At 46.1% G+C, this 13,986-nt stretch overlaps 3 protein-coding genes across 3 annotated transcripts; 2 read left to right on the top strand and 1 right to left on the bottom strand.

The window, feature by feature from the left end:
* The first annotated feature begins 43 nt into the window (after positions 1-43).
* Positions 44-1,889, top strand: LOC122619724 (splicing factor 3A subunit 3). The gene has a single exon (XM_043796825.1). It carries the CDS (start codon positions 192-194, stop codon positions 1,701-1,703), a length of 1,512 nt encoding a protein of 503 aa, XP_043652760.1. The 5' UTR covers positions 44-191; the 3' UTR covers positions 1,704-1,889.
* LOC122619726 (DNA polymerase zeta processivity subunit) lies at positions 1,809-2,616 on the bottom strand. Its single transcript, XM_043796828.1, has one exon. It carries the CDS (start codon positions 2,551-2,553, stop codon positions 1,957-1,959), a length of 597 nt encoding a protein of 198 aa, XP_043652763.1. The 5' UTR covers positions 2,554-2,616; the 3' UTR covers positions 1,809-1,956.
* A 632-nt stretch (positions 2,617-3,248) lies between these two features.
* Positions 3,249-13,835, top strand: LOC122619195. Its single transcript, XM_043795955.1, has 7 exons — positions 3,249-3,998; positions 4,068-6,338; positions 8,555-12,464; positions 12,548-12,615; positions 12,679-12,807; positions 12,876-13,066; positions 13,135-13,835. Exons 1-6 carry the CDS (start codon positions 3,714-3,716, stop codon positions 13,035-13,037), a joined length of 6,825 nt encoding a protein of 2,274 aa, XP_043651890.1. The 5' UTR covers positions 3,249-3,713; the 3' UTR covers positions 13,038-13,066; positions 13,135-13,835.
* The last annotated feature ends 151 nt before the right edge of the window (positions 13,836-13,986 follow it).

Raw genomic sequence — 13,986 nt, 5'->3', positions numbered from 1 at the left:
GACAGTGTGATTTGAGTATTACAACCTGACTAAAAATATGATGTGAAAATTTTTGCCATCCCTGCTTTGTGGTGAGTGTATTTTAATATAGACACGCTGACAAAAATTTGTTTTTCTTCGGGATTTCGCTGAGCCTTTGAGTCCTTTTCAACTATATATTTTCGCGCTTGAAATCATTACATTTGAGAGCCATGGAGACACTCTTGGAGCAGCAGCGGCGCTTACACGAGGAACGCGAGCGCCTGGTCAAACTGATGGTGGACGAGCATGCAACCAAAAAGCCGGGTGAAAAGGAGCGCATCCATTCGGAGCACCGGCTTAAGTACCTCATGGAACTTCACCACAATGCCACGTCTCAGCTGCGCGATCTTTACGAGGACAAGGACAATGAGCGAAAGGCGGAGATCGCCGCTCTTTCGGGGCCCAACGAGTTCAACGAGTTTTACGCCCGCCTCAAGCAAATCAAGCAGTTCTATAAGTCTCATCCGGCGGAGGTCAGCGTACCGCTGTCCGTCGAGTTCGACGAGATGATTCGGGTGTACAACAATCCGGACGACATGAGTGCCCTGGTGGAGTTCACAGACGAGGAGGGCGGCGGTCGATATCTGGACCTCAACGAGTGCTACGAGCTGTACCTTAACTTGCGAGCCGTGGAGAAGCTGGACTATATTACTTACCTTATGTCCTTTGACCACGTCTTCGATATTCCGCGAGAGCGCAAGAATCGCGAATACCGCTTGTACATAGAGACCCTTAACGACTACCTGCACCACTTTATACTGCGAATTCAGCCACTTCTCGACTTGGAGGGGGAGCTGCTGAAGGTGGAGCTCGACTTCCAGCGCCAGTGGCTGATGGGCACGTGTCCGGGTTTTTCAATTAAGGAAACTGAGTCGGCGCTAGCCAACACCGGCGCCCACCTTGATCTATCCGCCTTCTCCAGCTGGGAGGAGCTGGCCTCCCTAGGATTGGATCGTCTGAAATCAGCGTTGGTGGCTCTAGGCCTTAAGTGCGGCGGCACGCTGGAGGAACGAGCACAGCGTCTATTTTCTACGAAAGGTAAAAGTACTTTGGATCCCGCACTGATGGCCAAGAAGCCCAGCGCAAAGAGTGCCAGTGCGCAGTCACGGGAGCATGAACGTCAAAAAGATATTGCCCAGCTAGAGGCGCTGTTGTACAAATACGCGGAGCTGTTGTCTGAGCAAAGAGCGGCTACCAAGGAGAATGTGCAAAGAAAGCAGGCTCGGACCGGGGGCGAGCGAGATGATAGCGATGTGGAGGCCAGCGAGTCGGACAACGAAGATGATCTCGACGCGGACGACGTTCCGTACAATCCCAAAAACCTGCCTCTCGGATGGGACGGTAAACCTATCCCCTACTGGTTGTATAAACTGCACGGCCTAAATATCAGCTATAATTGCGAAATATGCGGAAACTTCACCTACAAGGGGCCTAAGGCTTTCCAACGACACTTCGCCGAGTGGCGTCATGCGCATGGCATGCGATGCCTCGGCATTCCAAACACCGCCCATTTCGCCAATGTCACCCAGATCGAGGACGCAATCACGTTGTGGGAGAAACTCAAGTCCCAAAAGCAAAGCGAGCGCTGGATAGCCGATCAGGAGGAAGAGTTTGAGGACTCGCTGGGAAACGTTGTCAACCGAAAGACGTTCGAGGATCTGAAACGCCAGGGACTACTATAGAGAACATACTTATAGTCGCTTAAGTACTGGTCAATATTATTTGACGCTTCTAAAACTTCAACCATCTTTATAATTCTAAACAGAATGACACTAATATTGGTTTTAAGGAATCTAATGTTAAGCTATAAATCCATTGGCCATGCTTTTTATTCATTAAAAGACCACCATGGATCATGCTACGATTAATTTTTAGAATCATTTGTAGTTTAAAATAATACCAACGTCGTGTAGTTTTCGATTAAGGAATACAACATTAGTAAACGATAAGGGCATCCATTTTCAATCCCATATCCTTCACCCTAGCCAAAGGTAGAAGGGAAATTGTTCGCCGTGGCACCTGGGATTCTGTTTTTAGGGCCTGAAGCCAGGGAAACTCTTGGTACTGGCAATCTTGGCTGAAGCGAATGAATGCCTCCTGGGTAGTGTGCAGATGAACCTTAAACTGGCAACTTCCGGCGGGGAGCTTAGGAACTTGATTTATGCGCTGAGAGATTTGGTAGATGGCAGACCGCATGTCCTGCTCAAACTCCGTTAGATGATCCTCAGCAGGTGGGCCACAATCCTGGGCTTCTAGTTTAATTTTATAGCGCTCCAACTTCTTATTCTCCTTCTGATATACTATTAGCTCTAGGCACTGCAGCTCTCGGCGGCGGAGAAGTTCTTGAGCGGATTTTAGAACGCCGGCCAGGTAGTTATTAAGCGGTGGAAATATGGACACAAAAATGGGCGAGTTATACATCCGTTTTATTTTAAAAATGTGGGAGGGGTATATACCCCGCACGTATAGAATGTGATTCACTAGCACCTCCATCGCCTCTGCTATGATGTCGGCCGTAATCTCCGCCTGCATTTCGCAAGCAGATGATATTTTTTTTGTTTTCAGATATAAACTACGTTGATTAGTGGTGGTACACTAAAAAAACAATGAATCGATATATAAAAAGAAATAACTTAAAACCGACATTTTAAATTGCTTTTGTTTTCTTGTAAAGCTATTTGTCATTAAACCCGTTCGGAGCAGGCGATCTGCTATGAAGAGAGAGTAGTGGACTTATTTAACTGATTTTTAATTGAAAACCTTTTATATGCTAATCTTTGATTATCCACGTTCACCCCTATTATGCAAAGAATTTATTTGTAGTTTATCTTTTAAGTTTCTTATGTACGACAATAACTGTGTCTCTTAAATCTTTTAGCTTTTCATTTCTTACATTTGTGATGGCACTTTTTATACATTTATGCTAATCTAGAGTCAATTTAATATTTTTTTAAGGCATTTTTGAACGAATATTACGCCTGTTGTACAGCATTTTCTAATAAGTTTAATTAAAATTAAAGAGTTAACCATTTGTAGTACACAAGCCAGAAGTATTTTAGTTCATCTGCCAAGCGATCACATATTCGTAATGAAACCTAATAATCCGAACTATTTCGAATTGAGCAACATATGTACGTCATGACGCCTATCGCCGTCTGAATAGAATCGGCTGTGGCACCAAAATATCGAAAGCGCTCGCTGACGTTCTCCCACCTCTAGTTGAAAAAATGGCTGAAATCCAAGTGTGTGTGTGAAGGAAACTGTGTGAGAAAAATTTGCGTTTGCTACCAATTCGGAAATAACAGCGTTGGGGCTACAAAATAAGGAAGCATTGCCCACTGGCTACCGCACCTGCCATTTATACGATTATCCACGGAAGAGGTTAGACAGCAAACCCCAGGCGGAGTTTCCTAAAATTGGCAATTGATGCCACTCACGGAAATCGGCACCCTGCACTCTTCGGTTACAGCGGCCTGCAATTATAGACAAGCCAGGCTGAAAGGCAACTTCACGGGAATGGTATCGACAATGTCGCCAAGAGCAGAGACTACCAGGAGCGGATAACTAGATGCAAATCGAGCGAAGAGCACTCCCTATATGTAATATATATGTAATACACACGCGCCTGCCCCGCAGACAGTGTACACACATCAATATATCGGCTTGATACACACATACGCAGTTGCATCAGCATGTCCGACCGTGATTCCGAATCCGACGCTAGTCCGCCCCTGAGTCATCAGCGCGGGCAGCGGAACCGACGCATCATCATGCGGATCGAGTTCAAGGACTCGGAGGGCACGGCGTCGGACCACGACCTGGATGAGCGCCCATCCTGCTCCACGGCGACGCGGCTGAGGCCCATCTCCTGTCGACAGGAGGTGGCTTCGGATTCGGCCTCCGTGCCCCGGAAGTCTACGCGGAAGCTGCGCAGTCGCTACGGACCGCGGAGCGATTGCTCATCTAGCGGAAGCGAGGTAAGGCATTGAAGTTGTAGTTACTTCTCCGCGGCATCACTTTTAAATGCACTACTTTCTTGATTCCAGATCGATCACCGGGCCACGCGATGCATCAACCGAAAGAAGGTAGAATCCTCCGATGAGGAGGAGACCGAGCGGACGCCCATCACGGTTGGAAGACTCCAGCCTACGCCCGCTGACCCCGATAACGGCTTTAGTTCCGACAGCAGCAGTAACGATTTGCTGGAGAAGTGCCCTATTTGCTTGCTTACATTCCGGCAGCAAGAGATTGGTACGCCAGCAACCTGCGAGCACATATTCTGCGCGGCCTGTATTGACGCCTGGTCTCGAAATGTCCAAACTTGTCCCATTGACCGCATTTCATTCGATCGGATTGTTGTGCGGAACTCGTACGCTAGTCGCCAGGTGGTAAGAGAAGTTTGGGTGGACCTGAGTAAGTCCAAAACCGAATTGGCCACAGATGACGAGGCAGATGCCGCTGTGGAAGTCACTAACTGTGAAATCTGCGAAAGTCCGGAGAGGGAGGATGTGATGTTGCTGTGCGACAGCTGCAATCAGGGATACCACATGGACTGCCTAGACCCGCCACTGCACGAGATCCCTGCTGGCTCGTGGTATTGCGACAACTGTACTGACTCCGACGGGGAGGATGATAATGAGGAGCTGGAGCTGGCTGACGATTTGAGTCAGCTATACGAGGATATAAGAGGAATGGGCTTGCCGGAGACTCGTCTCAGGGTACGTGAGGTGCATGAACCGCCAAGAATCCTGCGGACCCGTCAAAACGAACGCATTAGGGCTGCTGTCCTGCGACGCACTCGCTCAGGCGCTACGTCTGCTGAAGATTCCACACTGACCCGAACTCGTACCCGCACCACCACTACTACCACAACCACTACTACATCAAGCCGGCACACAACCACAAGCACGAATAAAAGACCTGTTCAGCGTCGGCGACGAAGAAGGACTCGCCATCGCACCTACGTGGTCGAGTACGATCTGAACAACTTTGACGAAAAGTTTGCCCTTAAAACGAGCAAGAAAGTGATAAGACGACGTAGGCGCCGGCGTCGTCGTGGCGTTGCCACTGCCTCGAGTGAGGGGTCTGGTCGACGTCTTACAGCAAGCCAGCGACTTGCAGAGCAGATGGGAGTAAAATCGGAAGGAGTTCAACGTTCTCATCTAAGTGGTGGAACAGCCTCCAGTTTCTCTCTCTTTGGGAATGCGAACGACTTGGAATATTTCAGCGATAGTGATCCAGATGTAGTCGGCAGTATCAGTTCTGCTGGACTCGGATCGACTGCAGTGCAAACCACAGTGCGGATTGCTAGTATTGGAGCACCGCGAATCCGAGCAGCCTTGCTCCAGGGCAAGTCACGCATAGCAGCGCCACCCTTAGGTTCGACTGCAGCTGCCGCTGGAGACATACTGTCTACCATTTTGGACCTGCAGGATCGCTGGCATGATGCCTCGCGTAACCTAGGCGAAGTTCATATTAGGGCGGATGGTACCCTCAATCTTCCCCAGAGACCTGCACTTACACCGGAAGCAGCACCTGCGTCAAAGAAAGGTGTTTCTAAGACAGAAGAGCATCTAACCCAGGCTCCGCTTTACCAGCGGGGAGGAGGAGGCCCGAACTATAACAGAGGCGGAGGGGCAGGCTCAAGTGATAGCTACAACAATCGTTACAGCGGCAATAATAGTTACCGCGGAGGTGGTGCTGGAGGCGGCGACGGAGGATCTGGCGGTGGTGTGCCCAGCAGTAGTGGCGGAGCTTCCTCGCGACAATTGCCTGGTGGTGGAGACGGTCAAGGAGGCGGTGGCTTCAGCAACCAGAACTTTAGCAGCCCCAGTCCCAACAACAATAGCAACACTAATGTGTCGAGCTTCACTCCGTTCCACCTACGTTTCAACACTCCCAACCGGCAGCAGCAAGCACGCCAGCAAAACGTGCTTCCAGCCAACCAACCCACTCCCCCTTTCCGTGGAGGTGCACCACACCCAGCCTCAGTAGCGTCGTCATCAAACAGTTTTTCAGTGCAGACTCCAATGTTCGCACCTCCCGTAAATCATCATGCCACACCAGTGATGGGTATGCCAGTAGTGCTGTCCATACCACCTCCGCCCATGCCACCTGCCAGCCTCCCCTGGAACAGTCCTCTCTTCAAGATGAACCCACTCCAGCAGGCACCGGTGAATCCCAATGATCGTAACAAAAATGAGGACGTCGACAATTGCCCGAACTTCTCAATTTACTCGCAGGAGTCGCAGGCGGTTGCTAATGCCTCGGCGATGCCGTCAGGGGTTTTACAAGGACCAGCGGATTCATCTGATAAGGTATGACATCTTTGTGATCACTGTTCTTAAACTATAACCTAGATGTACTTAAAATGAATGATAGTAGAATGTTTTTAAATTTTTTACTTTGTTCTTATACCAAAGCTTAAAAGGTTTCAACAAAAACACCTCTTAGGGAGGTAAAAAGCAAGAGAGAACGCTGTAGTCGATTTCCCCGACTATCTGATACCCGTTACTCAGCTAGTCGAACTTCGCACTTCAACACTGACAGTTTTTGGCGGTTTGTGGGCGTTAGAGTGGGCGTAGCAATAAGTTCTTTGGCAAGACTAACAAAAATGTGAAAAAATATCAAAACATTTTTCAAAAGTGTGGGCGTGGAAATTTTTGGGCGGTTTGTGGGCGTTAAGGTGGGCGTGGCAAAATTTGTTTGGCAAATCGAGAAATATTTACAAGATTAATACAAAAATGAAAAAAATATCAAAACATTTTTCGAAAGTCTGGGCGTGGCAAAGGGCGAAAGTCTGGAGTCTCTGGAGTATAAAAATAATAGCACCACTTCATAAAAAATGCTTTAAACATAAAATATAAACTTAACAGTAAGAAATTCATTAATAAGAAGTGATTGTATATTAAAACTACGCCCATCCCAATAATTTAATATTTGGTAGTGTATCCTTTATTAGCAATAACAGCTGCGCAACGTTTTGGCATGGAGTCAACAAGGTGACCGTTTTAGGGATATTTTGCTCCAGGACTCCTTAATTATACCCAAAGTTATTCGTTGTTAGATAGCTTTGAAGCTACAACTGCTTTTCTCATATCTGACCAAGAATTTTTGATGGGATTACGGCCTGGGGACTGTACAGGCCAATCCAAAACAGGAACAGATTTATTTTGGAACGAATCCTTGGCTTTCCTGCTGGTCAACTTGGGGTCATAGACTTTTAATTGTATTCGGCAAAGGGTAGCATCATCGTCACCAAAATATCCACAAACACATGTTGATCCCAGATGGTTTTTAACCATGGTATATTATGGTATAGCCCCAACTACATAGTACGAGAAACAAGCCCATATTATTATACTGGATCCTCCGTGTTTAATTGCTTCTACTGTGTAATTTGGCTTATATTCGGTGTTCTTAGGTCGTCTTACATACGATTAAGATCCATTACCACCAAAAAAAACCACCTTGCTCTCATCTGACCATAAGAAGTTCCTCCATTTTTCGCAAGACCAATTTAAATGTTCCTTGACGAACTTAATGCGCTTGGGTATGTGTCTCCCATTTAAAAGAGGGACCTTCCTGGGACTACAGACTTTTAATCCATGTTCCCTGAGACATGTGTGAACTGTTTGCACTGTTGCGGATATGTTGAGATCCTTTTTCAGTTCGGTAGTAGCTTTAAATGGTTCCTTCTTGCCCTCGGGCACTAGCCTTTTGAAGAGATGGGTGCCCAATGATTGTTTTCTCCCACGTTTTTCGGGATTCTTGTTGTAGGTGATTGTATTTCCTATCATTTTGTTTTAGAATTGAAGGATTAGACCAATATTTCTGTGTGATTTTCCTTCAGAAATTGGTTTTTTGACCATGCCACGCTTATCTGAAGAGCAATGCTTTCCTCGTCCCATTTTAATCATTTTTTTTAAGGTATGTTTCAAAAATAATGTTGGAAATAGTAATAGAAATGTCAAGTTTTATAACCATGTGCTTTTCACCAAAACAAACCGCCGACAAGTATTGAATATTTGAAAAAATCGATAGTGGTGCTATTTTTGTTTTCGCCTCATTTTAGACCTTGCCGCCCAAAAAAAATTATTAAAAATGAAGGTATGGACAATTCAAATTTTTTTTTTCATTTTTGGATAGGAAAAATATCTAGCATTATGCGAAAAATCAGTATTTGGTACTATCGGTACCTCAACCTTAATTTATTTGATCGAGAACAAAATACGTTATGGTGGTGCTATTATTTTTTTCGCAACTGTATATATACTTTATATATATATACTTTATATATATATACATTATATATATATATACATTATATATATATACTTTATATATATATACTTTATATATAATTTTAATTTTCAGTTTTTAAAACAATATATAATATTATTGAAACTAAAGCAAGCAATGTAATTAGATAAGTAAGTCACGTTTGATAGTTTTTCAGCCCCTTCTGCGACGCTTAATAATCATGAAATTTTGTTCTCTTTACACCTTTATTTAATCCTTTCGACTGGAGCAGGATGATGACGACATGAATGAAGATTTAGTACAATTAGATGATGATGATGAGGAAACGGATATACCATTGCCTTTGGGACCGGAGCCTGAACCCGTCCCCGAAAAAGTTCATGATGGTGACCTGTACGAGCCAGAGAATCCAACCGAAGAATCCGAAATGGTCGAAGAGTCCTGTGCCACAGTTCCACAGGAAAAATCGGAGTTTTCCGATCACGAGCCTTGCAACTCCATCGTGGGAGCTGCATCCTCAGGGGAACAAGATTGTGAGGAAGCTAAGACGCGCAGCACTCCCAGTCCACTGGTCAAAGAGGATCGCGTTGCGGATCGAGATAGGGGCAAGGGAGTACTAGAGCTTTATGATGATAGCGACTGGGAGGAATTAGACATTGACAAACCGAAAGAGTTTGAAAAGGCGTTGGTTACGGAAACGGAGGCACAAGCCAGCCCTAAGACAGCTCCGCCTAAGAGACCAGCTTTAAGGAAGGATGCAAGTATAGAGAAAGAAGTCAACGCAAGTGGTAGTGAGCACGAACCGGATCGCTCGTACACGCCGTGCCTCGACGAAAAAAATTTGGCAGATGAAGAAGAGGCTGGGGCAGCGCATAAAAATAATTCTAGAACGAGTCCCAAGACTCGATTTTCTAAAGCTTCCGACGACGAGGATGAACCAGACAAAGCTATCGGTACGGATATTCAGTCAGAGGATGAATTGAACAACGAGAACGTGCCAAAGCGACGCAGTCGAAGCCGTGGCCAGGGCAACAATGAAAAATCCAAGTCAAAGTCGCGTTCAAAACGCAACAAGGCCGAAATTTTCAAAAAGGTTGGAAAGCGACAAAAGGATCGCAACTACCGTGGGGACAAGCCGGAGCCAGATAGGAGCCCTCGTTCAGGCTCCAGAAGTCTCACTCCAAAGATCCGTTCTAAGAGCCCGAGAATCAGCAAAAGCATTAGTCGCAGTAGGAGTGGAAGCAGGAGCATAAGTAAGAGTAAGAGCAGAAGCAGGAGCAGAAGTCGTTCCGCAAGTCGCAATAGAAACAGGCGTCGACGTAACAGCCGCTCCAAGTCCTACTCTCGCTCTCATTCTAGGTCTCGATCGCGTTCCAACTCGCATAGCCGCCAGAGATTTTCCTTTCGAGGAAGGGACCACCAGCGTGGCTTTATCCGTGGCCGTGGAGGTCTGCGTTTTAACTACCGCAACCAACAATACCACAACAGACCGTTCCAGCATTACGGTCACAATTATCACCAAAATCAAAACTACCACCATCAGCACCAACATTATTTTCAATACAATCAACATGGCCAGCATCAGCAGTTCTTTCATCGTCCCAAACGAAGAGAACTACCTCGCTATGATGTTCGAAATGTGGTGGGAGCGTCGAGACATCAACCACACGCCAAGGATCGCTATGGACGTGACGCAATGCGGTCCAACAGAAGTCGTTCGGGAAGGCGAAACTCACGTAGTTTCTCTCGAAGCGTTTCTCGTGACTCAAGGGGCTCTCTGCGATCTGGTTCGCCCAAGCGACGCAGCTTTAGCATCTCGCCGACGCCACCGCCAGGAACTTCACCTTCTCCTCATAAACAAGGCGTGGGCCGTCGAACCTCTCCGAGCAGACGCTATGTCCGCTCACCCTCACCAGTACCGTCTCCCCCCAATGAAAGGCTGGATAGTCCAGTTCAATCTGTTCACTCCAGAGGATCGCGTTCGCACACTCCCAACCGCATCAACGGAGATGGTAATAGATCACCCCTATATATGGACTCCCCGCGCTACACGCCAAGGTTAAGTCGCAGCAGAGGCAGAAGTCGTTCCGCAAGTCCCAAGGATCTGCCCAAGAAGAAAAAAAGGAAGTCCGATAAAAAGAAAAAGAAGAAGGGGACGGGTAGCGGCAGTCCGACGACTGCAGCGCGGATGCGACGAATCTCTCGACAACGTGATCCCTTTGAGGATGCTGACGACTTCCTTGCTCCCCAGAGAAAACGAAAGAAGGGAGGAATGCCTACTGGTCAGTGGTCCCCATCGCCATCACCCGGTCGGTGCGATTTCCTGCACGACAGCGCCGTCCAGGATAAAAACCCGTCTTGGACGCCACCGCTGGGATCTCCCAAAGGATCAGGCGGACATTATAATAATGATGGCGGGTTAACGCCCAAAAAAACGAAACGCAAGCGGGACAAAAGCAAAAAGAAGAAGAAACAGCATCACCTGGAAAAGCCACGCAAAGAAAAAAAACGTAAACGTCGTACCCAGACACCAGAACCTCTGCCATCGAAGGAGGTATTCGCTTCAGGCAACAATATTCTGGTGAGCGTAAGTTTTAACAAAGAGTCGACCACAAACAATGCGAGCGCCACGCTGGGCTCGCAGCAGCAGTCTGTAGTTGCAATCCCACCCGGCAGGGAGGATCTGTTGAGCAATCGCATGGCCTCCATGGCCTCCAATAGCAAAATTGGCAGTGCTGTGGGAGTCATAAAGAAGACGAAGCGCAAACGTAAAAAATTGGAGGCTAAGCCGGTGGCTATCATTGATTTGGAACGCTCGCCCTTCCAAGTTCATCAGGAGCCGGCAGATGTCATTGTGCTCACAGACAGCGAGGATGCGACAGACCCACTCTCATCGAGAAGGGAAAGGGAGCGAGACAGGGATCACGATCTTATGAGAGAAAATGGGAAAAGGGAAAAGACTCCACAGGTGGGTTCCTTGGACGCAATCATGGAGACCTCGTATGAGAACATGACGCAGTCAACTGGTCCTAAGACACCACCTGAACCGCCTCTCGTCAAGTTTATCCTGCCTTCCAAAAAGATGCAGCACAAGGTGCGCAACAACCCTCTTCACGAAGACGTTGATGATATTAACTCTGCAGACGAGCTGGAGGCATCATGTTCTATGGCGCCTGAGGAGCAAATGCCTCAGCACGGCCATGCCAGTCACGATGGCGGTCAGAAAATTGGTCCAAATACACCGCCAGAGTCGGGACCGTGCTCGCCAGATGCCTATGATCCCTTTGAGCCCACCAAGTCGCCCTCTCTTTCGCCACGTTCGCCGACACCAACTCTAGGCCAAAACCTAGAGCAGCAAACAGCTAGCGTGCCGGCGAGTGGAGCAACCGGATCGGGTTCTATGGACAAGGGAGAGAGTGATGGCATCCATGTTACTGTGTCCAATGCGAGCACCAGCACCCAGACCCAGACGAACGCCCTTAATCCGGTTGATCTGGTGATGGCGTTGATGAACAAACCGAACCAGAGCGGGCCCATTCAGCAGGAGAGTGAGGTGAGCTCCGCTCAGTACATCAGCAGCAGTTCCGTCAGCCTGTCCGTGGGCGTTGGGTCTAGCACGGGCGGCAGCTTAGGAGGTGCAGGTGGAGCCGATAACCATGACAAGTCAGCCGATGGAAAGACCATAACCGTTCTTTCTAACGTGTTGCTCACGAGCAGCAGCGTGGTGTCCAGTTCGCAACACATACCTTCTATTTCTAGTCCCACTCCTCCTTCGAAGAAACTCACTCCATTGCCCAAGGCCGGAGGAAGTGTGGCCAGCAGCAGCAGTGGCGTCGGCAACATACCGACTACGAGTAGCGGAATAGGTGGCCCTCGCAACGGCAGTGGCCTCGGAAATGCCGGAGGATCCAGCAACGCTTTAGACGACTCCTTCAACATGGATATCGAGAGTCCTTACTCGCCGGGCTCGGCGGACTACGAAGATCTGTTCGAGCCCCCCATTCCAATGGAAGGCAGCAGGCGAGCGAAGAGTGGAGCAACCGGAGGGAAAGTAGAAATTTTCGATAACCTGTTTGGAAGCAGTTCGCCCGTAGGTAACATCCGGATGTCTTCCCGGTACAACACGGCGGTGGGCAAAAAGTCGCATCGCAGCAAGGCCGACCGAAAATCGAAAGTTAAAGGTGGGTGTGAAACCTATTTTAATTTATATTACGTGAAGTCAAATTGCCCAAATATTTGTAATGTATTTTTCTTCAATGATTAGGTTCAAGAAATTCAGATTTTTATGACGACGTGCCGAACTCGGCAACAGATCTACAAAATAAGGATAAAGTGAGTCCATTTTAAAGACACTTTTCTGTTCTCGTAGAAAATATTTTTTTTTTTTTTTTGCAGCTTCTACGGAAGCTAAATCGGCAGGAACGCGTCGTTGAGGAGGTAAAACTGGTGTTGAAGCCTTACTTTAACAAGAATGCGATTACTAAGGATGACTACAAGGACATTATGCGGAGAGCCGTACCAAAGGTAAGTACCATAATTTGATTATTATAGTTATAAATAAACATATAATGATTATTTAATATTAATTGTAGATCTGCCACAGTCGGTCTGGTGAAATAAATCCGCACAAAATTAAGAATCTGATTGACGCCTATGTAAGGAAATTCCGGGCAAAGCACAAGAAGTTAAGTCTCCTTAACACAGGACAAGTTAGCAGTGCTGTTAAGTGTGCCGCCTATTTAAAAAAACTGTAAGCGAGGAAGCGATCGCATAGTATCTGACAGTAAGTCCAAGCTCCCATAGCTAGATTCAAAAAAGTAAAATATGTTATCTGCTTTCGCTGTTGAATAGATAAATAAAGAGAATTTGCGGTCGCATGCATTCCTACAATCTACCATCAAATGAACCCAACAATATCTACCAGCCACCATCGCAAAACTAAGAAAAAATAAAAGAAAAACTGATAAATTGTCACTAAATATTGGAATTTAGTTGTTAAGTCAATTTTAGGTCACTTTACAAATAATTTTAGAAACGTAAGCAAAATGCAGAAGTGAATATTTTAAAATGATAAGCAAAAGCAGGTTTACCACCCAATTTTCAGTTACCCAACACAATACAAAACTCTTTATTTATATCAAGTCTAGTTCATTAGATTGTTAATTTGTACGCCACCTGTAATGATAATATTATAATTGTTTTGCATGAGCACTAACCAATTGTAAGTAGTTAAGTGAAGGCAAAACCAATTTGTATTTTACCTCTGATAATTAAAACATCTGAAACAAATTATTGATAACCTCAACAAAAACCTTACATTGAAGAAGCAGTCAAATATTTTTCTTGAACGAAGATTGTTACAAAACAGTTGTAATTATGTATTCATACGAATAACTGCATAGACTGTTCAGTTCACGCAGTTCATCTATAAGGCACTTGATTTTGCATAGTCTGTCAGTCATACCTTTTTGCAACACAATTGGTAACAGTATATATACATCTATAAATTGTGCTAAATCGTTTTGTAAATATCCATATATATATAAATAAAAGCGATCAATAACTAATTTATGTTGTCTTTATTGGTGTTATTCGTTAATTTCACTTCATGAAACCAGAATATATATTTTTTTTTTCGGTTTCGTTTTTATTATGTTTTTCCATTTGGTATTTATTGGAAATTAAAAGATGGAATTTCATATT

This window comes from Drosophila teissieri, chromosome 3R (genome assembly GCF_016746235.2).
Source record: "Drosophila teissieri strain GT53w chromosome 3R, Prin_Dtei_1.1, whole genome shotgun sequence".
NCBI lineage: Eukaryota > Metazoa > Arthropoda > Insecta > Diptera > Drosophilidae > Drosophila > Drosophila teissieri.
Note: the sequence above shows the minus strand (reverse complement) of the source record. Positions and strands in the feature narration are given on the sequence as shown.